At 45.7% G+C, this 25007-nt stretch overlaps 1 protein-coding gene across 3 annotated transcripts in view; it reads right to left on the bottom strand.

Moving 5' to 3' along the window:
• Window positions 5163-25007, bottom strand: part of ARHGEF4 (Rho guanine nucleotide exchange factor 4) — a 214870-nt gene continuing 195025 nt past the window's right edge. For 2 of the 3 annotated variants that reach the window (XM_021395154.1, XM_021395156.1), the window contains 9 exons: window positions 17877-18056; window positions 15029-15223; window positions 13844-14023; window positions 13263-13495; window positions 11953-12082; window positions 10476-10607; window positions 9151-9394; window positions 7935-8012; window positions 5163-6759 (listed from right to left, as the gene is read on the bottom strand). In XM_021395154.1, coding sequence (XP_021250829.1) covers window positions 6602-6759; window positions 7935-8012; window positions 9151-9394; window positions 10476-10607; window positions 11953-12082; window positions 13263-13495; window positions 13844-14023; window positions 15029-15223; window positions 17877-18056 — 1530 coding nt within the window. In that variant the 3' untranslated portion in view covers window positions 5163-6601. Of the gene's footprint in view, window positions 6760-7934; window positions 8013-9150; window positions 9395-10475; window positions 10608-11952; window positions 12083-13262; window positions 13496-13843; window positions 14024-15028; window positions 15224-17876; window positions 18057-24770; window positions 24976-25007 lie in introns of all 3 variants that reach the window. The other variant, XM_021395155.1, reaches the window with a different exon arrangement.

A 25007-nucleotide genomic window follows, 5' to 3' on the forward strand; every position in this document is an offset into this window, starting at 1 on the left:
GTCTCTATCCTTGCTAATAGTACCAGCATTGCCAAGCCATGGGATTTCAGTAATGTAGCTTGTGAAGGAAATGTGGGAGCCGTGGTGAGAAATGGAACATGGTGTGAGGTGTTAATCCCAAGGCAGGGGAAGCTGCGATTGCTGCATGGCCAAGAAGGAGACCTCTTTGGGCTTTCCCGAGCCCAAAATAGGCAGCTGTGAATGTAAAGGCAAGTGAGGCACACACTGCTGCTGTTCCTGAGCTTGCAGGAGGTCGTCCTCCTACCTCCTCCTGATCTCTGGGCAGCACTCAGCACTGGGGGTACATTCTGGCTTCTGCCAGGCCATGGTTTTACTGTCTTCTTGTGCTAGCTGAGTTCTGAAAGGAGCTGCATTGATCTGTCTGCACTGCTTCGAAGATTGGTTCCCTGCCTTGCACTATCAAATGAACGAAACTGCACCTTCAGTAAGTTCAAATCAACTGAAAACACATCACTGTTTTTCACTTTGCTTCTGTCCATTACCAGAGTTCTCGTTTTTTAACCCATTACTTACCTGAAAACTTGATCCTACAGCTTTACTTAGGCAGGACCTCTGGAGATGGGGACTTGTATAGGATGTTGTAGCTGAGATCGTCTCAGACAGATGTGCTGCTGTGTCAGTAGCAGCAGCAGGTCCTGCTGGCTCGGGCAGAAAACGAGTCAGTGCAGGCTGAGGCTCTAGCAGTTGAATGAAGCCTGAATAGCTTCATGCTTACAGCCTTCGGACTTGATGCTGTCCTGTATTTGCTGTGACAACATACTGCTATCCCATAACCCTCATTTGTAGGCAGACAGCTAAATTTGAAGAAAGTTGTAGCAATAAGAGTAAAATCAGAAGTGGGACTTGCTGGAAGCTGTAGTACCTCACAGATGCTGACAGCGTTCTTCAGCAGTCTGTGAAGTAAGTGGTGCGATACTTGCTCAAAACACTGATGTTTAAAAATCAGTGCAATGCAGGTGTGTTTGCTGCTGTGTGAAGGCAGTCTTCCGCTAAAGTAAATCTGGAGGGGCACAGCCTGTTATTTTGTTTTATATTGCAAAAGATGAAAGAACCTAAGAAAAGCTAATTTCTCTCTGCAGGCATCCAAAGAGATGTAGTTTTCAGTCTGAATCCAAGATTACTTTGGGATGCCCATTACTCATCTATGAGGGCCATGAAGGGAAGCTTGGCCATCCAGATGCAGGCAGTACCCAGACAGCTGGGGTTGCCCACAGCAAGGCCATGGATGAGGCCAGACACAAGAAGGGCTTTCACCTCCCTGCACCCCTCACTCTTCAGGTAAAGATCTTAAAGATGATAGAATCATAGATCTTAAATGTTGCTTCTTGGGAATGTTCAGCTCCATGGGAATGAATGTCTTTGAACCTGATTTGAATGTCAAAAATGATTTGTACTGCTTTTGATGCTATTGTAACTGGAAATATTGGCATTTTTCCAGTGTGTCCATCTGACTCCATTATTCCAGGCTGGTAATACAAAATATTTTTTTTTTTCTTTAAAAAGTAGGAACTGAGTTATTAGCAGTCACCTGTTCTCTTGGTTTGAGTGGCAGCTTCAGCAAGCCATTCTTGGGACTGGTTCGAATAAATCCATGTGTTGCCTGAGAGGAGTCTGCCCAGGCTTCGCTCATTAGGAAACACAGCTGCTTTTCACAAGAATTCTCCCATGCACTTAGCTACAGGAGGGAAGAGGGCAGACAGCCAGAAACAACCAAAACCTCCCAACAACCCCTGGATCGAGTAGAGTGGTTGTTGTTCAGACTCAGGGCAGGAACTTAGGATTTTTCATTTTGGTTATGTTGTTGTTTTTTTTTGAAAATGCATATTTCTGGCCACGTAGAAGATTCATCTCCAGAGGAGGGAGGTGACCGCTGCAGTTTTGTGTCTCTGCTTGGTCATGCTTCAGGTGGACTTCTCTTGTGAATCTGAGATAGTTTTGTCTGGTACGCTCAGAAGGCTTGACAGAAGTTGTACTGGACCTGGTGCTCATGACAGAAAACCCCTTTATGATGAGTTTGGGAAGATCCACAAGGTCATCACCTAATGTGCACGTGCAGAAAGCTTGTAAAGGTTGTGTCCTTTCCATGCATTCTCCCTGACAATTCTACTTGGCAGTACAATGCTGAATAACTCCATTCAAAATCCAGATGAAAGATGATGAGGGAAATGCAGTATCGGTTACTCTGTTACTACTTTATAGCACATGTACATTTTACCATTTATTCAGTAATAATTTAGGAGATGAGATGACTTGAATGCATGATCATTTAAAATTGGTGGAGGTCACACATGATCGGATACATGGTTCATTCAGGAAATAGCAGGTTTTGTGTTGGTGAAGCAGGAGTTGGTACTGGGTGGAAAATAAGGATGTCATTTCCTGATGAAATCCTGTGGAGATGCACAAATGTGTGTATTGATGTGGGGGTGTAGTTACGTTGAGCAAAGCGAGCTTGATTCTTATCTGTTAGCTAGTGCTGCAACTTCCCCTGCTATGTCACAAGGTTTCCACTCTTTCAGCGTGATCAACTTTTATACCTGATTTCAGTCTTGCATAGGGAATCAGATCCTCTCTCCAAGTGTTCCTCACAAGAGCAGGATCCCAACTGAAGCCACTTATTAAGAATATTACTGATAGGCAGTCAAGCAGAGAATGTATTTCTCTCTGCCATAAATAAATAACTTTTCTTCCACTGGGATGCTGTTTGGCCGGAGAAGTCTGTTTTGGCACTTTCAAATATTTCTATAAAGTTTATATAAATCTTTTGCATGCACTGATGAGATATGAAACAAGTTCTGGAAAAGATGGTAAATAATCTGGCAAGTTCAATAACTCAATGCATACGTACTGTTCGAAGTATTGCTCCAGAGGTGCTAGTAGCCAGCTCTCAGGTGTGTTTTGGTGTGGGGATGCCTTTTAGTGCACCAAGAACTTGCAGAGCATCAGGGTGCTATGTAATTTCTGTGCCATTCTCACCCCATTTCATTCAGTAGAATAGATGGGAATATGTGCTGGAGTGACTTCAGCATAGACTTAGTGTCATATAGAACAAAATACACATTAAAAACAGGTATCAGGTGCAAATAGGCCCTCAAATGGGTGTGATAACTTTTTTCAGACTATGGCTGGTCCCTTGCTGAATGGGGACCCAGAATTTTTGGAGAACATCCATCCTTGAGCACCCTCCAGCAGCAGCCTGACAAGGCCGTGAGCAACTCAATGCAGTGTGCCGCTAAGTCTTATTCCAGGGCATTGTGTGTGCAGGCATGGTGTTGGGAAATTGCACTACATCAACTCCCAGAGCCCTGGGTCAGGCTGCTTTAATCCAGCATTCCTCCCCTCTCCCCCAAGTACAGAGCTCCTAACCTCAGAAAATGGATCAATTCCATGCCAATGCGTTTTTCTTCCTGGCCAATCAAAACAGACATGGAAAAGGAAAGGAGAGGCACAGACACCTAAGGTAAACACAAAGTAACGATCACCTTCTGTTATTTATGGCTGCTTTCTGCAAAGCTGACCCTGTTCTGGTGGTTGCAGTGCAGTGAGGGTAATCATTCAGCATTCTGGATGCTGTGAAGTCCAACAGGAGTGCTCCTGTGCTCAGCACTTCTGAGGATGAAGCTCACTTATGCAAGCCCGGTAGAAGTGGGCTGTTCCCCAGAAAAGCAAGGGTGCACGTGCAAAGGGTGGAAGGGTGAATGTGAAATGGTTTTGTGCTCACACTGGGTAATGGTGCAGCTGTGGCCTCCGGTTGTAGGCCTCACCCCCACGGTGGGGAGTACTGTGTGCGAATGCCTCAGGCCAGCAGCACCTCTACCCAACTGGGCAGGCAGCAGCAGGCCCCTGCGTCACAGGGACCATGCTGGGGACAGAGCTGCCTGCAGTTCAGCTCAGCAGGTGGCTCAGGGCATGCAGGGCAGGCATAGCCTGGCATGGGCCTGGGAGGTGGTACTTTGAATTTTGCTATTTGGCAAGGAGGAAATAGTGGGGCCTTAACTGTGGTGCCTTCTTATAGAGTCAGATTCTTCCCACCACACAACCCCAAAGTCCTGAAACCTCTTCCCCTCCAGTGATCGAGACTTCTGTTTCTTATTTCAGGTGGCGCAGCCCAATAGCCACTTCCCTGGTGGCTGCTGACAGCTCCGGCTGCATGGTGCTCCGGGCCATGGAGCATAGTGAGGCATCACAGAAGATGAAGGAGCTGGGGGTGCTGAGAGGGGAAGGTGCTGAGCACTGTGAGGCCAGCAGTGCAGATGCAGTATACAATTCAGGGCTGATTTTGCTGTTTTTCCCTGTATGTATTTATTGAACCGTGGTTGGTTATGCAGTGTTTAAAGGCCATTCCTGTAAATGCCCCAGTGCCTTGGTTTCCTGACTGCTGCGTGCCACCACAGATGCATTTTTGACAACGGCAGAACAGATCTGCAAATTATTATGCTGGTTCTAGTTACTGTGTGGTGGGCAGAAAGCAGCTCAAGAACGTGCTTCCCGCTCGGTAAGCCCTGTTTTCCTGTTGCTTGGAGAGATGCGGAGGGGGAGGGAGTGTGCTGCACCTTCACAGGCAGGCAGCTTTTGTGCTTCTGTGCGAGTGGAAGGGTTTTCTCATTTGGTTTCTTATCACCATCCCCTAGAGGACTGCATCAAGTGGTGATGTTGCATCTGGATCCGCCTTGGAGAAGAGCATGGAGTTGTGTGTTTTCCTGGGAATAGTGGCGGGCCAACTGTGCAGGTGGGCAGGGCCCAGGAGGAACAGCTGTGTTCCCTTTCAAGCTTCAGCTTGCTGTTCCTCTCTAATTCCCTATTGCTCAGAGTAAGCTTGCTTATCCCCTACAGTTTTTTGGCATTTCCTCACTGTTTCTTCCAGCAGGAACATTTTTAACTAGCAGGAGGCTGGGAGTTAGATGCTGCTGACTTGCTAACCTTGGTCAGTGTTCTGAGTGATGGGTGGGTGCATCTCTTCTACCATCTCTTGTACCATGTCTTGCTTCCACCTGCCTGCCCTCCGAGGTTGGCTTCACTGAGGCCTTCTAGCATGGTTCTGCTGATGAGTGGCACTTCCTAAGTTGCGAGAGGAAAATCGCTACAACGATTTTAAAGGGAAACAAGTTTACAAGGATAAGACACGTCAGACACAGACAGAGTCACTTTTACAAGTTTCTTTATGAAATTAAATGTAGCCCCTTGTCTGGGGAGAAGATATAGTGCAAGAATGACCTTGTACATGCTACTGAATTCAGATATCCCTGGATGACCAGAATTTGGTCAGCTACAGCATCAAACACTGGACTTCAGAGCTTTGCAGGCAGTTAGTGCTCACTCACAATAGCATGTTGGAACAAAGGGGTGTTTTCCTTCCAGTGTCACAAGGTGTCTCTAAGCTAGGGAATTAGGTCAGTATGGCTTCTAACTCTCACTAAGGTAAGGCAAATATTTTTCTAACTAAGGTAATGAATTTTCATGGCCACCCTTTGAAACTTGGGTACCTACAGTGAGGCTTTTAATGCCAAATCTTGGCCTCTTGTAAATAGCCTTAGGATGTCTGTTTGTTTTGTAAAGGTATCAAACCCCTATAATTAGTTGGGTCTGTAGAAGTTTGCGTAACAATTGTGGTTTTAGTCTTTCAGCATTGAACTGCAGACTGACTTCTGGGAGCTGGGTTTGCAAATATTGACCTTTTGTTATTTAAAAAATAAAAATAGACAAAACAGGCATAGAGTTAACATCTGACAAGAACAATTACAGACTTACAAAATACACAGTTCTGGTTTATACCATAAATAAACACATTACAAACAATGAGCATTTTCATTGGCCAGGAAATATGGCAGAATGATGGAAGAGAATCTAAGGAATTGAGTACAGTATTAATTTAGGCACATTTTTCTCTAACTTATGTAACGAACCCACTAGAGCGATTCTTGAATGTTACTCATGCTGCAGGTTGATTGGCACCATTTAACAAACTATATTGTCCATCAGTGTCGTTGAATAAAAGGGTCACAGTGCAATACTCACTGTTGTCTTGTTGGAGTGCCGGCAGAGGCTAACTGAGTTAGTTAGAAGGGTGTAGGAGGATCGTGTCCTTGAGGAGAAAGGTGGGGAACAAGGGTAGGCAGCGAACGGAAGTGTTTACTCCTCCCTGTAAAACGGGTAATGTCAGCAACACTGAACTGTTGTTCTGAGCATGTCAGTGGAGACAGAGCTGGTAGGCTGAGCAGCTGCCAGACAGCAGTGGTGTTCACAGCAGAATGGAATGATTCAAAGTACAACTGACAGGCAAAACCTTTTCAGATGAAACAGATCAGGCTCCATTCTGATCTCTTCCAGGAAGTTTTTCTGTTGGGCACTGTGCAAGGCTGGCTTGCTGGGACCTAGCACAGATGCACCCATGTGCAATCACACGTGTAGTGTCTCACCTCAGAGCCAGGGGGTCGGTCGGTCTGCTGATAAATAGAGAAGGCAGGAGCACATGTGCCATCCTCTGTAAACAAAGGATTGGAAGAACCTGGGCTCCACCTCCTAGGTCTGGTGGATAAAGTGCTTTCTCAGAAGGGGTTCAGGCACAAACACGGGGCTGTCCTTATTTCCGGAAGGGTGTCAGCCTGCTGATGTTCTGCCAGAAGTTTGAGGGTTTGCGCTTCGGCTCTGCCAGCATGAAGACTTGCTGCTGTGGGAGTGTGGTAGGCAGGGTGGGATGCTTCTGTCGCATCAGGAAGTCATAGTATGGCCTGGTGACAGCTGTGAGAGCAAGGAGAGACGTGAGTTGAGTACACAAACCCTGCCCCATTCCCATTAAAGCTGCAGGACACTGAATTTGATTTGCCTCAGTATTACCCTTAATTTCACCCGTGCCTTTCAGAATTAGTGTTGGTGCTATGGAAGTCCCAGAAATATCGAACATAACTGATAGGTGTTCTGTCAACACTATGGTGCAGTTAAACAGCTGTAGCTCATCACTAGTAACAAACTGTTTTGGGAAAAGAAGCTGATATCTACATGCCTCTGCTTGTTTATGACATCCTGAGCTGGTAAAAGCATGGGGAGTTTTAGCAAGCAGAGTCATTCTATTGAACCTGAAGACCTGTGTCTGAGCATTGCCAATACAGTTTAAAATGAAAAATGTGCGTGCGCACACACACACACGCACGCACACAACCACCCACTTTTTCTGGGTGCTGGATGAAGTGCTTCCTTCTTTCTGACACTGCTCCCAAGGAAATACTATGAATGCTTAGTTTGAACTAAGTAGAAGAGAGCTGTAGCAGCCACAGCAAGAGAGGCAACCAACTGGATCCAGTACAGGCTCTTGGCTACCAGGACTTAGGACTCCACAGGGCTAAACACTGCTGCCTGGAGAAGATAATCCTTTGAAGACAGTTCAAGGGACAATGCTGATATGAATGACGGAATGTTTGGCACTTATTAGAAAGAGCAAGCATGATTTGCAATAAGGAAAATAAAATGGCAAAAGAATTTGAAAACAATGGTGGAGAGATTACCAAGTGATCTGATTATATATCAGGCAGCTCTCAGATGCTTAATATTCATCAGTGCATGGCCTTCAGTCTCCTTGATGGATTGTGCTGGTAAATGTAAGATGGCTTGTGTTTACAGTTCTTCATCTTCAGTGAGAACAATTTTAGTTTTCTACAGATCTGCAAGCTGGGAATGACTGCCTCAATTTGCTCCTTACCTAGCTGTTTCACAACACGCTGACCATGAGAACCCAAAATGAAGCATTTTGACACAGCAGTAAGTATTCACCAGCTTAAGGCTTTTCTTTTCTTTTTTTTTTTTTTTAAAGGGAAAAAAAAAGGCAAAGCCCTCAAAGGGCATAGATTGAACAACAGCAGTGTAAAACAGAAATGCCACCACCAGAGCCAGCACCGTTTCTGTGTTCAGGAATGACTCACCCTTTGGCTTCCCAGTGTGGCGCTGCTTGCTGGCATTTAGCATTGCTTGCTTCTTCTGCATCTCTGTGATTGAAAAACCTTGAAGATAAAAAAGGGGCTGTCAGCAGCAGCTCATCATGTCGTACCTCATGGGAGCATACTTGCATAGACAGTAAGAAAATCAGGTTGGAACGTGTCTGAGGTGGGAGGTCATGAGCCAAAATGCCTCCCCAGATGTGTGCAGCTCCCATTACCTGTGCTGCAAGGCTCCGTGCCTGCCTGCACCCCTCCCCGCTCGCTGACAGAACCAGGCCAGAGCAGTTGTAGCTCAGATCTCATTGGATCCCACGTCTGAACTAAGCATGATTTGGACAAAAACTTGAAAATCCTCTTGCACTATTGACTGAATGTATTTTGTACAGATCCTGCTATGTCAAGCTGTCTTACTTTCAGCTGGGATGGAATTGGTTTTCTTCAGTGTCTGGTGTGATTCTGTGATTTGGTTCTGGGAAACTATGTTAATAACACACCAATGTTTACAGCTGCTGCTAAGTAGTGTTGTATACAGCCAAGGCGGTTCTCAGAGAAGGGCCTAAGGAGCTGGGAGGGAACAGAGTGAGGACAGCTGACTTAAACTGGCCAAAGGGATATTCCATACCATGTAACATCATGCAGAAGGAGTTTTGAAGGGGGTGGGAGTTCATCTCTCTCTCTCTCTCTCTCTCTCTCTCTCTTCCACTGCTTGGGAACAATGGCTTGTGCATCACTTGTTATATATATTCATATGTATATATATAGTCATAAATATTCTCCTCCTCCTTTTCTCTCTCTTAGTAAAGAAACCTATGAGTTCTACTTTTTTTTTCTCCCTGATTCTCTTCACCATCCCCCTGGGAAGGGGGGCAGTGTGTGAAGGGCTGTGTGCTTCTGAGCCACCTGCTGGGTTAAACCACATCAGAAGCTCACATGCTATACTGCAAAATAATCAAGGTTCTGTGTGATTGTGTTGACTAGTTTGTCAGTCCTGCCTGAACTTGTTAAAGACATCAAGCCGTACTGCAGTGTCTGAGCACTGTGGTTTGTACCTTTTTAAACTGCATAAATTCACTCAGCATGTTATAGTCAGCAGATCAGAGCGTGGATTACACCCTCATGGCCCCTGACTCCTGTGCATTGGTCAGTACTCAAAAAAAAAACAAACCAAACCCACTGAATTACAGCACTGCTCTTTTTGTACCTGTCTCCTGGTCAAGCTGAACCTGCCTCCTTTCATTTTCAAAGGCCTTCAGCCAGCGCTGTTTCTGCTCAGGTTTTTTTGCACAGAATAAGTGAACCTCCTCAGTGTTGCGGCAGTGTAATTTAAATGCGTTTTTCACACTGATACTGAAGTCCTTGTCCTTTCCATCTTCTATATCCAAGATTTCCATATCATCCATGTTGATCCGACTTTTATAATACAAGATGTCCCGGCGCAGAAGGTCCTGTAAGAGATCACACAATTACACAGACTTTGAGTTTCTTGTCCTCTCCATTCCATAAGCATTCATGTTCTTCTTTGAGATGCTCCAATACTTAAGCTTTTTGTTGGGCACTACAATGCTGTAAGAAAAGGTGACGCTGGACTTGAATCTCTGGAATTGCAGAGTGCTAAGCTCCTGCTGTTAGTGTTGACTGGAATCGCTTGGTTTCTTCTGTTGGCAGGATCAGGATAACAGGCTGGCATCTCCAGTTGTGGGATACCATCAGCTATGCTGAAGCACTCTGTATGTGATCTCAAATCCCCATGAAGCCACTGTTAGAAAGTAGTATTTGAATGCTGCTTTCCAAGTCAGCAAAAAAAAAAAATCCTAATTAGCTTTTGTTTTTCATATTGCCAATTAAATGTCTTTATAGCATGAAAAGTGTCGACAGCAGCGATAAAATGGTTCCTGAGTTACTGGGAGCTACCTACTTGCCATAGATTATGGAAAACAAATGGCATGCTCAGTTCTGAAATTCCAATGGAAGATACCTTTGCTCAACCAAGGAAGATTTCTTTTATTGTTTAAATAGGAGCACACCTATACACACCTGCACTGTGTGCATGAACAATAGCCTTGGCTGTACTTGCAGACCTTACATCAGATATTGGTATGTTCTTACAAACTGCTGAGGCCTGGAGCTCTCACATCAAAGCTGCAGTCACCTTCTGAATACAATACTAATCTCATATGGGAATGCAGTAGAAAAAAAGAACATATTTAGAAGAATATGAGTGCCAATGATGGTACTTGTCTATGGGTTTCTTTTGCACAACTAATCCTGGAAGCAATGCGGTGCTTTCATCTCCTGCTATAAGGACTTGGCCAGCAGTTAAGGTATTGCTTTGCTCTGGTGTACATGGCTCCAGGGCACCAGAGGAATGTCTGCACTGAATGCACATCAATCTGTGCAAGAAGCACAAACAATGCAAGCAGAATTAAGTATTATGGAAACAGGTGGAGAACAACTGGAAATGAACAGTGGGAGCGGAATCAAATTTTCAGCATTGTAATAGTGTTTGTATTTGATTACCCAAGTTACCTTCTTGCAGCAGACAAGCTGATGATCAAAGAGGAAGAACATCCTCTGTTGGCTCTTGGCTTGAGGGTGGGAGATTTTGGTTAATTCTCCAGAATATATGAGTTCTGAGCTTCTAACCAGAACATCTTCACCCTGAGAGCAGCACAAAGAAGGGCCTGGTGACTGGTCTGTACCACCTCAAAACAAGGCAGAAGACATAAGCCCATAATCTCACAAGACAATATCAGTGTGGTGGTATAGCCTGAAACCCCTCTAGTGAAACATTCTTCCAGAAGCAAGAGGGGGCCTCTGTGCTGGAGAAAAGACCTTGTTACATCAGGATGGTTGCTGTACTCTTCGCACCCAGGCAATCACAGAATCATAGAATGGCTTGGGTTAGAAGGGACCCCAAGGATCATCAAGTTCCAACCCCCTGCCACGGGCAGGGCCACCAACCTCCAGACCTGGTACTAGACCAGGATGCCCATGGCCCCATCCAGCCTGGCCTTAATCACCTCCAGGGATGGGGCATCCACAGCTCTCTGGGCAGCCTGTTCCAGCACCTCACCACTCTTTCTGTGAAGAACTTCCTCCTGAGGAATGGGAGCTGAATTTGACTTTCCTGGATGCTTTCCAGCACAACCTGCTCTAGGGAAGCTGCTTTAGCTGCTTTAGCAGGGAGTTGGACTTGGGGGATCTCCAGAAGTCCCTTCCAACCCCTATGGTTCTGTGATGCTGCACAATTAGAGCAATAATATGTTAAATGAAATTCTCCTTTTCAAGGGAAAAGCTCCAAGCAGCTGATCCATTGCTGACATTAAAGGAACCACATAAGAAGATAGCTGATAATTTAGCCTGGCTTTTTAGGTATAGAAGGGCTGGTTTTATTGACTTTAGGCTTCAGAAAATGAGAAGTTTGGGGTTTCTTTTTTTTTTTTTCCTTTAGCTCATTTTTTTATGTTGAGTCTACAGGAAATTTTTGCTTCCATTGTAGCTATATTGGAGCTTGCCTATTCTGGAAGAATAATGTGCATTATTAAGCACTAAGGGGTGATTCTGCCCACAATGACCAGTTTAAACTCACTCAGTAAAATGGACGAGAAAAGGAGAATAATATGATTTCATCAGGCCATACTCTGATTTTATTCCAGAAGGAAAATGGGGAAACAAAGAATCATAGAATCATAGAATCACTAAGATTGGAAAAGACCTACAAGACCATCCAGTCCAACCGTCCACCTATCACCAATAGTTCTCACTAAAATCCCAGAGAACAGGGAGAAGGTGTCTGGTCTAGATGGTTATGTGCTAGACCTTTGCAGTTGTGCTAAAAGATGACATCTTTCAAACAATAAAACACCAAAAAGCAATTCACAGATCAGCAGAACTGAGCGAGGGTTTGGCAGAAATCCTCACAGAGTTCCTACTGTAGGCACCTGATGTGGCAGGTGGGAGGGAACAGTACATTCAGTTCCCAGGGAATGTAAGTCTGTCTTACCTCCCAGTCTTCTATGGAACTTTGCCACTGAGCAATTTTGTCGATGTTCTCCAGTCGCCGCTTTCTCTCATTGATGAGCCGAGCAACATTCTTCATGGCATTTAAGGCAGCTTCAACGTCTTTAAAATCCCTAGGGTAGGGCAGAATGCATGTGAGGGGTGTGTTGCTGCAGGCAGCTTTTCAGAAGCACACTGCTTTTGACACACAGATTATATAGTTTGTTACAAATTCAGGACCAGTTTGTGGAAGGGAAGGATGTGCCTAATGACATTCAGCCACAGAGGTGTAAATACTGGTTGCTGAATCAATCTCCAAGGCTTTGTTTGTTACCCATCATGACACAATAGGTTCATAATGCTATTGCTTTCATATAAGGACTGATTCTGTCACATACATACAGGTAAGACAGTTCAGATTTGGCTTGATTTCAGATGGGAGCTGTTGGTGTGTCTGGGAGGGTAGGCCAGAAGCTGATCCACTCCCTGTACACCACCTGGAGCCACGAGCTACTGGTTGAGCTGGAGCAGCTGGGAAGGAGCTGTTCTGCACAACACAGCTTAACACATTTTCAGACATCTAGGTGCTGCATTAAGGAGCTCTTATGAGATCAACGTCAGAAGAGCACGCTTATAGATTTAATAACATGTGCATGAAACAGTTTTGAGAAATAGCAGTGCTGTGAATCAGGTGTTGAAACTAAGTTGTCACAATGGGCCAATAGTAACACTCTCCTTTAGTACAGTTTTTCATGCTTTATTTCTGTAGCTAATGATTTTTCTTACACAGTTAATTGAGCCAACAGCAACACCTTCACCCTGAAATGGAGCTCTAGATTTGTGGGCTTCTGAGCTAGTGCAAGAATGCCCTGAGTGCATGTGGCCTGATTGCTGTAGGCCACTGATTTCCCTCAGGGAAAGCACCAAGCAAAATTCATGACTGCCTCTCAGCCTTGGCATGCTCTGGGCTTTAATAACCAGTGCTTTTGGAGGCAAAGCTGTCAATAATATCATCCCAGGAACCAACTCCAAAGTCTGTATGTGCTGGTATCTCAGATATGTGGGCTGAGGAAACCAGAAAAGCACCACGATAAAAGGAACTTTGTAACTTCAGGTCTCTAACAGACAGGAAAGCCCAGCGCTACTATAATGGAAAGTTATGTATTTGATTGAGGAATACTTTTTTTTTCACAAGATAACTGCAGAATCATGGCACTGGCTGCACTTAGCAGGCTGCCCTCAGTACACAATTCTGTGTCAGCCTATTTCCATGAGACTGGTGTTGCTCATCCAATTCCCACCACGCTGACCTACCTGTGCTGAGGGTTGGTGTATTTGAGCAGTTCAGCCAGTTGCAGTGGATATTTGCAGATTTTCTGCACTGGAGTCAGCAGAAACCCATCCAGAGAGATGTCAATCATCTTCTGCAGCAAGCGGCAGGCTTCGAAGAAGTAGACGTACTTGTTAACTTTGGTGAGGCGGGACAGCTCCATGCAGGCGTTGGGGTGGTTGTTGCAGTATTCAGAGTATATTTGAAACTCTGTTTGCTGTGAAGGCAATGAAGAGATTTACTGTCCGTGTTTCTCTGGGTGATGGCCTGACTCTGCATCTATTACAAAGGGCTGCTGGATAAATGGTATGCTCCCCTGGCATTTTGAAGCTGTGAGACCTGAGGTTGGTGGTGAGCAGGGTGCATAAGCAGTTAGGGCTCGTGCAGCTTATCTGAGAAAGGGCTCTGTCTGCAGCCATGAGAGCTAGAGGATACTTGGCTGGGGGGAGGTTTGACTTGTTTTTTTTTTTATTTTTTATTTAAACAAAGCTTCTCAGATCAATTTCCACGTCCTCTCTCCTAATCCCTGCTCAGCTACCCCTTTCCATAAGTCAAATTTACTTACATATTCCAAGAAACAGGAGCCAACCTCACTTAAATGTGGGTGGTCTTTGTTGAATTTCTTCTCCAGTGCTTTAACAAATTTCTTCTGGCATCTGTAGATGTCTTCAATGTTCCCAAAGATTGTCTTCAGCTGTTCTTCTGTAAACATGTCGGCTCTTTTGCGGCACTGCTTAATGTAACCCTAAGAGGAAACCAAATGGGAAAGCTTGCTGGGCACTGGCTCAGAGGCATTTGGATATCAGGAGAAAACCCCAGGACTGCAGTCAGCAGTGCACCCCTTCCTGCAAAAGTGCATCCATGCCTTAAGCTATTATTTCTTATAATACCACCCAAATTATGGTAGAAATAGAAACCAGCCCACAGTCACATCACTGCCTTAAATGATGCTGTAACCCACACTTGAAGGAGTCCCAGAGCTGCTTTCTCTCCTGTGGAAAATGTCTTTGTCTGCAGGCTACAGTTTTGTGCTGGCCACTGTAATGACAACTAAATCCAGCTGAGGATCTAGTTTGGATTCTCATGTTAGTAAAGGCCTAGTTGATTGAAGGGAGAAGGAGGTGACAAAGGACATGAGGGAATTCTGGACTTGTCAGGAGGAAAGGGGGTTTGGTAAGTGTGTGCTGCTTTTCCCCAGCTGGCTCTCCTGGAAGGCATGGTTTTGTGTCATTTTAGTGAAAATCTATGTTCTTTCATATTCTTTCATAAATTACCTTAATTTGCCCCAGTGTATCTGACAGTATGTCACTTCTGGAAGAGGTGTCAGAATATTCAGCATATTTGGAAGTGAAAGATCTAATTGGCTGAACGTCCCCCAGTTGTTTTGATCTGAACATAACTGCCTGAAGGCTGGACTTGCTGACTGTATTACCTCAGAACGTATATTAAGGAGGACAGCAGTGCTAGACATTTGCTTTTCTCTGGCATGGGAAATGCAATTAATTCTGTTTAATCTGAGCCCAACTGGGCGCTCCCAATACAGAGGCATTTGGGATATTGCTGTAATTAATTGTTTTCTGTTTTCTGAGCATACAATGTCATTTACCAGAGCAGAAACTGATGGAAATACCATTATGTATTCAGAGGAGGAAAGTTACCCACTTGGGAACCCTATGGCTGGGCACAAACAGAACACCCTCTAGTTTCCTTTACAGAAGTCCTTACATTCACTTTCCCCTTATTCTGCTACCTCACAAATGTCCTTCAGATGCTTGATGTAGTCTCTTTCTGTGCTTATGATCTCATTGATAACGTTGGTCCTCATCTGGTCTTTGGTGGTCTGCCCCATCCCAAAGCGGCGGGTACCACTGCTGGAGTCATCGTCTTTGCCACCCTCTACCTTTACAGGGTAATCTTCCATCGGTTCATCCTGGTTCACTCGGAGCTGGACCAGACACACAACACAGTTGCCATTAGCATTGCTAAATACAACTCTTCCAAAGAAAGGAGTCTGGAGATTTGACTAAATGGTAGACAAGGATTGAGCTGGGATAGGGAGTGAAGGGGCATACTGTGTAATATTCAGGTAATCTGAGGTAATATTACCTGTAAACATATTTTGCCATGGACATATTTCCCCAGAATGTAAAGCCAGAAAGATGATATGAAGTTCTCCAGAAAGGCTACGTATGAAATCAGGACAGGAAATGGCTTATCAAGTGAAATCTGCTAGGGTACTCGTGGGGGGGCTCTTAGGGAGAGAGAAGGGAGCAAACAAATATTTGCTTTTTTTTGGAACAGTTTTATTGTTATCCCATACTATAAATAACAGATGCCCTCTCAGTACCTGCTTCAACGAGATTATTTACAGATGACTTATTTTTAATTTAAAAATAAATACAGATGCCAGAGAGCATATAATGTGGTGCAGAATAGCACTGCATTTTACAGGGTTGTGTGTGTAACTCGTGGTTCCTTCACAGTGCCCATGAGATGGCAGCACAGTGTGAGCAGAGACAAACACCAGCAATTTGCAGATGTGCTGCTCTGCAGAGTCTGTTTTGTTAGCAATATCAAAGCACCTTAGTTAACGGCAAGAAATTTATTAGTGCATTCCACTTACAAGCTTTACTTCCATAGACGCATTGTAGCTGCATATTCAATAGCTCTCAGAGTGCCCAAGGGAATATTTTGTACACAAATCATCAATCTCAGCACAAAGAACAAATGAAAAACTCTGAGGTAGCAATGTGCATAAATATAAGCAACTTTAGTTCAATGACAGATCTGCTTTAAACTTTTAATGTAGTTTCTTCTAGGCAGGATTATTTACCTCTTTGTGTACGTATATCTCTATAAAAAATGCATACCCATCCATCACAAACATAGGCATAGATTACACTGACTGACTGCTTACAGTGGGTGAAGCCCTCCAGATGTGCAGTCCTACCTTTCTTTCACTGTGAGCAGAACAACATTGGCTGGTCTTAAACTCAGACCTCAGCCTGAAACTTGTTTGGAGTAACTGAGAGCCCTGCAGGTTTACCTAAGCCCCAAAACATAGTGACCCTCCCTCTCAGGAGTGAGCTTGAGATCCAGTAATAATTAGCAGGAAATCCTCAGTTGGTTGCTTGAGTAAGTGTTGTAATTGCTCGGCTAAAAGAACTTATTATTCTGCACCCCTACTGGCTAGCACTAGTCTGATTTCCTGTGGAATACTGTTAGAGGTTTTTGCCAGCCAGGACAACAACTTGTCAGTAATATGAAAGAAAAAAAGGTGTGTGTTTTGACTGCCAAAAAAGCAGTTCTGTCCTCACCAGTGCTGAGAATTTCGTCCTTGTAATCTTACTTGCAAAAACATACACTGTTTGTAACAGTTATCCAGCTGAGACAGTTTCTCACAAGCTATACCAAACGTTTCACAGCTTCTAGAGCACAACCTGCTCTGCTTCTCCAAGTACCTTTGCTGCAGACACCAGATTACCTCCTTTCATGCTTCACCTGGTTTTGGGTCACTTATGATCTACAGTGACCCAGATTAGAAGCTGAGCTGCTAAGAATCTCCCTGCCCTTAGGCACCTAATTGCCTCTGCAGTGCTCACACCCTAACATGGTGAATGCATTCAGATATCCTCACCAACAGGCAAAGCCCAAAGAAAGGACAAAAATCTTTCTCCTCACAGAAGTAGTGCCCAGCAGTTACCCGGACTCCAGTTTGGCCTCCCTAGCTTGTACGGAGAATTCAGACATGATTCAAAATGCTCTGTTGGAAATGAATCCAACCTCTGCTGTACGTAGCTGAGGCAGTCTGGATTGTTCTATACAGCTGTTTCTGTATGATCCTGGTAGCTGGCTCTAGGGGGAGAGCTGTGGAACAAAAACTGGTCAGCATCAAGTGATTCACCCCTCTGCTAGCTGTCTACCAGTTGTCCCATATGACCTGCAAGATGCCACTTTATATGTTTTTTTCTTCTCAGTCTTAAGTGCCTGAAACACAGTGCTGTGCTGCAGCCCAGAAGCCTGATGTTTTTTAAAACTCCATGGCTAGCGCAGGGTGCATGTGCAAGTCAGGCTTTTGCATATTTCTGGGTGTAGCACAGCACTGGACCTAGCACCAGACTCAGAAAGCTAAATTTGGTGCCATGCTCATCTGTACAGTTCAAAGTGGCCCCAAGAGCAAAGACCTCTGTCAGCTGTGTCTGGGACTCCTCTAGGAGCATTTGTTGCTCACTCCTAAAGGTGACGCTGGGTGCTTAGATGCAAAGTATCCAAGACATGTGGGTAAGCAGGAGGAGCCCAGGGTGTCAAACCACCATGCTGGGCAGCTCCTCAACTGGCACAGCTCAGCTTAGCTCCAGAGCCTACAATTAAACTGCCTTTGCCCTGATTTACTGTAAAGAGGGAATTCTCCACACTGATGGCAGCTCATCCAGAAGGGCTTGGTGTACAGTGGACCTGAGCAGAGGAATAGCAACAAGCAGATGTTGAACAACTATCCCAGAAGTCATAGTGCTCAGCACTCACCAAAGAACTCAAAGCCTGGGGAAAAAGAACACTTGATGGTAATGAAGAGGCGTGAAAAAACATCAAGCTCTTACCCGTACGAAGCTGGCTGGAAACCAGCCTTCGCTGTCCAGAATCCTTCCCCACCACCACTCCTTGTTGGTAGCATCCATTACTTCAATGACATCGCCAGCCTTGAACCCCAGCTCTTGGTCATCCATCGTGACGTGGTCCCAGAGGGCTTCCGCGTACACCACACTGCCATCGCTGATGAGCTGTGGACAGAGCAGGTGAGGCTGTCAGCTCCTCTACAGCAGCAGTGCAATCAGAGTGGCCGCAGCTCTGGCACAATCATTGCTGAGCCAGACCAGATGAGCACTGCCTACTGCTCATTCGCCATGACAGGCGTGAGAAGGAGCTGGTGCCAGTCTGACACATGCCTTGACTGACCTTGCTCTCAATAGCATTTGTTCCCAGTCACTCAGAAACAAGTGTAAATTTGATACTCCGGAATTTCTTAGTGCCTTCAACAGCAAACAGGGCTCCACAGTAGCACATGGCCAGTGGAGGATGCTCTCGTGCTGCTAGTGCAGCCCTGCTACGGAAAGCCTTGAAATAAAAGCTTGAGTGTCAATATTTTTAGGGATGTACTTCAGAGCAGAAAGTATTCTGAGGCCTCAGAGCTGGTCTAGGGCAGAGAGAGCTTTAAATCTTTAGATTGGTTAAACTTAGCACTCAAGCTGCTTAAAGTAAGTCTCCTGGAGAGTTCAAGTAATTACGCTGAGGTCCAGTGGTTATTTACAACACATCTCATAGAGGGCCTATTCTAGAAAAAAAAGAATCCTCAGCAATTAAATACATAATGCAAACCAAAAAGCATCAACATGACTGGGAGGGAGCTCTTGAATGCAGCGATGACTGTGTCTGTAGGTATGTGATGCCGTTCCCAGCCATTCACCTTAGCTTTTGTGCATCTGGGTGACATGGGGACCAGCCACAGAGGTTGTCTGTGACCTGGTCCTGCTGCTCTGAAACAGGCCTGCCCAGTGCCCATAGGTTGTCATGTCAGAGCCTCTGCTGAACTGCAACTACAGAGTATGCAAAACTCCAAACACCAAGGATTTCCCCAAGAAAGCAGCATGTACCAAGAAGGGACTTGGCTGTTCTGCAGTGGCTGCAAAGCCCTGTTTTTCTAGGAAAAATAATCGGTACACTGCTAAATTCTGGGAAGTCAAGGGAAAGAGAAGTCCAGGAGTCATGAGGGAGAGAAAAAACACTGTCCATGGCTATATCCCACATTGCAATGGTGTCACCCTGCTACATACTGCAAGCATAATCCATGATGTGCATCTTAGGTTAGCTCCCTCATAGTTACCTGCTGCTCTAGCTTACTGTTCCTCTCAGATAAAAAAGATGCATGCTATAAAAGAATGTCAGGATAATCATGGTACAGTGAATCAGGAGACAGTTAACTGGAGGCATATGGGAAAAAAGTCAAATACAGTCTGCCTTTGGATAGCAAATGCCCCTTCACTGAACCAGAAGCAGCTTAATGCAGTGCATCCATTTTGACAAAAATAACATCAGGGTGATGGGGAAGGGGAGGGTGGGATGTTCCCAGCTGCCCACACTGCCCACTTTCTGCTGCCTGCAGGCTGAGCAGTTGCCCAGGTGTGGTCCCAGCAGTGGGGAACATGGAGCTGTGCTCCTGCCACTCAGCCAGCAGTGCAGTAGGACCAAACTGCGTGTCTTGAAGCAGCCTAGGCTGCTATGGCAGAAGACAGTGCTGGCAAACCAGACAACTGCAGGTGGCCATGGATGCCGCTTCTGTCACAGGAACAGTGGCTGAGCCACACAGTGGACAACAGGGGAGCAGAAGCTCAGCAAAGGCTCTGTGGGAGCCATGGCCACATGCAGGGCTGTGCTCCCATGGGCAGGGGCTGTGGCTCTGGGAGCACCAACACCAATGCATAAATCCCTGCAGAGAGCAGTGTTAGCAGGCTCTACAACACAGAAACTCTGACCAGTACAGAAAGATAAAATATCTTTGCTATGCACTGTTGTAAGCATGGGATGGCAGCTAGCACATGTGCCATACCTGTGGCCAGAGGGAGATCAGATAGATGTCCTCTGCAGTGCTGTGACAATTGCACAGCAGAACACTGGTGCTGTGATGGTGTCAGTACCTGCGGCACCAAGCTGCCGGCACTCAGCACCTTAGTGAGAGGAGGAGTCTAGGGCTGGTCCTGTCCTACATTTCCTGTGCTCAAGAACAAACTGTGAATATGTTTGCCAAATCCAGAAAGTCGTGACTGACCCACCACAGCCTGGCCAAATACCACAGGCAAGCAGATAGATCAGATGAGCAGTTCTCATCCAAAGGAGGGCCTGAAACAACACCCAAGAGACAGGCTAGGGGCTGACTGACAGCAAACACCATGTTTATAGGTTAGGAATGATCAATACAGAGTAAAGCAAGAAACAAATAAAAAAAAAGGTTATGTATGCTTTGGATTATCTTTCTGAGTTTATCTCAACAGCATTTCAAACACAGACATGCCTGCAGGCTGTCTCCTCCCTCCGTTGCTCCATCTGGGGTTGCACACTGGGGAGCTGTAGCAGCAGAGCAGGCACAGGAGCAATGCAAAGCATTTAACACTCACCACAGTCACTGATCGTTTTTCTGTTATCTCTCAGCCTGTACAAATCTGTGCTTCACACTATTTGTTTCAGCTATACTCAAGTGCAGTTCCTAGGCTCATACAGAAATGCCAGACATACTCCATGTGACAATCCATTTTCCAGAATGATTTCTGTGGGGAAGCTCTGGGTATCTGTGTCACTGTGAAGCACTGCAGTAAGCAGCTGCAGCATCCCCAGTTAGAAGCATCCTGTTAATGGGGAAAAAAGTCTGCAGCTCTTACTCCCAATCCCTGGAAGGATTAAACATGCCATCAGAAAAAAGGTTTTCTGCAAAACGTGTTAGAGCATGGCACAATCATCTGGCTATATTGCAAGAGCTGTTCATCTTCGAGGGAAACCTGTTAAAGGGAACACTCCCCACTTCCAGCCATGGCAGCTCCTAGGCCCAAGACAGCTCATCTTAACACTGGTTTTGATCTTTGCAATTAAAGCAAGATTTGAAAAACAACTATTCTCTCCACATGAAACAACATCTATGTGTTGGCTTTGTAATACCAAGAACAACTCCATGCATGTTCTTGAAGAGCCACCATCTCCTGCCCCAAACCAGACTCTAGAAAAGAAATGTTAGAAGATGGAGAACGCAAATCCAGCCACCCTTCAGCTGCTGGAACTATTGCAGCTGGCAGCACAACAAATAGACAAGTTTTCCTTTGTTTATAGCAAGTATGTAGGCATCACTGTTTGCAACCCAGAGGCAGTGCTAACGCTGATGCTCTGAAAATCAACTAGAGCTGTAACACTGCATTAGCATTGCTGTGCATCTACAGCTGCTTTCTTTACAGCCCATGCAGCTGCAGCCTCGCTGCTCATTTACAGACATGATTGATGCTAAGAGCAGGCACCAGGGATGCTGTGCTGTGCAGGTTACTCCAGCTAGCATGGCAACAGGGTGCAAGGTGAAGGAATTGCTGTGTTGCTACTCCAAGCCATGCCAAAGGGGAGATGCACTCAGGGCTGTTGCAAATTACTGCCCCAAGTTGAGTCCATGACATGTGAAATGGAGCTGGCAGGCCATGGCCCTTGTCTCCTTGCATGTTCATGTGCCAGCCGCGCAGTGCCTGTTTGTTTCAGGCCGAACACCTCAATGCAATTCCCTATTCTGACAAGAGCTCCAGGCAATCCAAGTGGAGATAAAAGATCTAGACAACTTACAGAAGGAGGGATGGAGACCACTTTAAGAAACATGTATCTTTGAGCCATTTGGCTCTACTTGAATAAAATTTGAATAGCTTTCTTTTGATGTTAATTACACTGTACTACATAGAGCAAAAAAAATGAATGCAGGTGCATCAGAGGAGAGTAGCAGCAGGATAGCTCAGGAGCAGGGTGCCAATGAAATGGAATGTTCTGTGACACCGAGCCAGGCACCTTCCATGACAAGCACAGTGTTGCTGGAGCGCTTTTTGGGGAGCTGAATGGGTGCTGTGAGGGTTGCATTCCCCAAGGAATGGCTGAACCAAGTCAGCACATGCAGCTCTGCCGCTTGCAGCAGTCCTGGCCCCGCGGTACAGATCCCAACACTGCCACTCCGCTCCCAGAGTCCCTCTCCCATATTCTCTCATGTAAAGCACAGCAGTCAGAGAAAAATTCTGCTTTCCTCTTGCCCCATGGTAGTGCTTCATTCACGCAGATGACTGCTTCTCTGAGCATGTGGAGAAGTCAGCCAACCTCTCCCTTGAACCAAACCCAATGGGATAGTTCTCAAACCACCCTGACAGCTTGCTCTAGTCTCCTCTCAAAACCTGTAGCTTTGTTGTTCAATGGTGGACAAGGACTGACATTTATCTCACAGACCCTTGCAGTCCGATGGCGGCGCTGAGTTACTAGGTCAGTGTGTACACAGCACCATTTACTTGGTAAGAACAGCTTTCCACAGAACCATTCAGACTAGCACTGAGTATGTTGTTCCCTTCTGTTTACACCATCTGAGTGCAGGCTCCCCCTCTGAAGTGCTTTAAGCAGATGAGGAGAGGAGAAGGTCCCCACAGAGTGGCCAGGAGAAGCCTCAGAGCACTGCAGGAGGGCAGCAGCCTGGCAGAAGGCCAGTGGCAGGAGGCTAGAAGCAGGGCTCTGCTCCGTGCAGGAGGGCACAGCACTGGGGCTCCCCAGCTGTGAGCCCACGTACATGCGGTTTTTCAAGGACCAGAGAGATGCAAGAAGTTCCCAGTTCCTTGCCTAAGGTATGGCAGCTGATTATTTTATTGCAAAGCAAATAGACCAGAATTGCTTTAGACCATTTTACTTTCAGCTGAAATAGGCTAGGAAGGCTCCAATGGAAGCATGGGTCAGTCACCTGCAGCCAAGGAGGCTGTCCACTCAGCTAGGCCCTTTGGTGCCCTCAGTATCCCAAGCATCACTTTCCCATGACATGTACATCAAAAGCCTACTAATCTGGGGAACTAACATCCTTAATCTTTGGCACTGAGGAAACAAGAGCCGAGTCCTTATCAAACTTGATGGTACTCTGCAAAAGGTTATCTTTGTATCACATTTAGTGGTTAAATGTTCGCTACTTCCAGCAGTTGCTGGTAGTGGTTAGAGTAAAGAAAGCTGTTAAACAGTTTCCATTTAAATCTTTCATGCAAGTTTCCGGAGGATGGTTATTTAAACTTAAGCCTAAGACATTTATTTTCTCATATAAGTGAAATATATTTTCAAATTCTTTTCAAACAAACAGATACAATGCTGACTGAGCTGAGTGATAAAAGAGCAAATGAAATTCTGTGCTGACAAATGTAGCACAAGCAGCATCTGACACAGACGACTGATTCTAAATGAGCTGCTCCTTAGGAATGTCTCTGCAGGCAGATTTAGGAAACCATCAGCCTGGAGCATCAGGGTCAGAGAGTCTGAATGTCAGGGATGACTCAAAAGAAAGAAGCAGAGAACTATAAAAGGCACAAACAGCAACATTAATCCAAAGACTGGAAGGGCTTCCAGGCCAGCACAAGCTCAACAGACTTTTAAGCTGCAACAGAGAAAGGTGGGCAGAGGCTGACCATAGGGTGAAGGTTTGTGAAAGGAGGAGCAAGCTCCTAATGCAAGGCCTGGGGTGTCCAGTGACATCACCAGGCAAGAAGTTCAATACAAAAGCAGCACTTCTACCTGTGGTGCGCACATGGCTTTAGCCAGAGATTAAGCAAGGCCACATAGTATCTGGATACAACCTCTAGCCCATCAAGGATCTTAAACACAAGGGAAGTAACTGGGCCATACTTACATATTTTCATGAGCAGTTACCCCAAGTTACAACTAAGAGTGTTTCTGGCTGGCCCTACAGAACAGATCTTACAGAATTACGCCGGTAAAAAATATGGAAGGAAATCAATGTATTGTCTTCCATTTTGACTATTTGTATTGCCTGCTTCTTGAAAAGGTGAGTCCTAAAAACATTAACTTGACACAGACAGATAAGTTCCCTAAGGTACAGCAACACTCTTGTTCAGCTGGAAAATTAGCAATTGCTAACACGGTAATTACAAAGACATTAAGATGTCCTCTGGGCAGTGCTGCCATCTTCCTGGCATGGCTTCTCAGGCAGAAGTGAGCTTAGCACTTCCATGCAGCTCAGACAGAGCAGATCCTGCACACTGCATCCCACACCACACTGCTTGCCAGGCACACAGAGTAAGGCCACACCTTGCTCCTTGAGCAGCCACTGGTCCCCAACCCTGGCTGCTTTTTTTCTGCCCAAACAAGAAAAAGCAGAGGGAAATAAGGGTGGACCAAAGCGTAGCCAGGGAAGCTGGACAGACTGGACTTTTCCTGGGACGCACTCAGAGAGCAGTCCCTGAGCACAAGCTACAGGAGTGGGCAGGTGCTGCATCCCCACTCGGGGGTGCTCAGAAAGGCCTTCACAATTAAGATCTTGAAGGACCTAAAAACCTCCTTCAGCTCACAAAGGGAACTTAAGTCATACCAAAGCTCTAAATCAGCTTAAACAGCTTAAACTCATCTAAGGCCTTAAAGTGTTTTAAGCATTTTAAACCCATCTAAAGCCTTTAAATGGCTTAAGGAGCTTAAAACGCTCTAAGGCTTAAAAGTGATTTAAGTATCTCCAACTTCAGACTAACCCACTTCTCACACCTCTCCCACTTGCACAGCACCTGTGGCTCTAGGTTCAGGCTATTCCACATACCCAAACACCTGGCTCTGGCAGAACCTTTCTTCCTAGTCCCCTTTATGGGCACTCTGGTACCTTGGGGAGTGCTACAGACCCTCTCGGACAGCCCTGCAGCTGCTCACCTGATGGTAGCAGGGCCAGGCAGGTGCTGGGACAGTACCTTATATTGGTCACACACTCCTCCCTTATTTTCTTTGGTTTCCAAGATGGGGAAGGATTGAGGCTGGGACTGAGTGCTCAGCTTTGAGCAGGACCTCATCCCGAGGCATGCACAGAGCTACATGGTGTCAGTTCCAGTCTGCTTACAGGTGAGGACAGCAGAGCCCCTGACTCCCTCTTCAGCTCACCAGCAGTTCTGAAGTTTGCTGCAGGATAGGAAGCAAATACCTAGTTAGCA

Source organism: Numida meleagris, chromosome 4, assembly GCF_002078875.1.
Source record: "Numida meleagris isolate 19003 breed g44 Domestic line chromosome 4, NumMel1.0, whole genome shotgun sequence".
Classification (NCBI taxonomy): Eukaryota; Metazoa; Chordata; class Aves; order Galliformes; family Numididae; genus Numida; species Numida meleagris.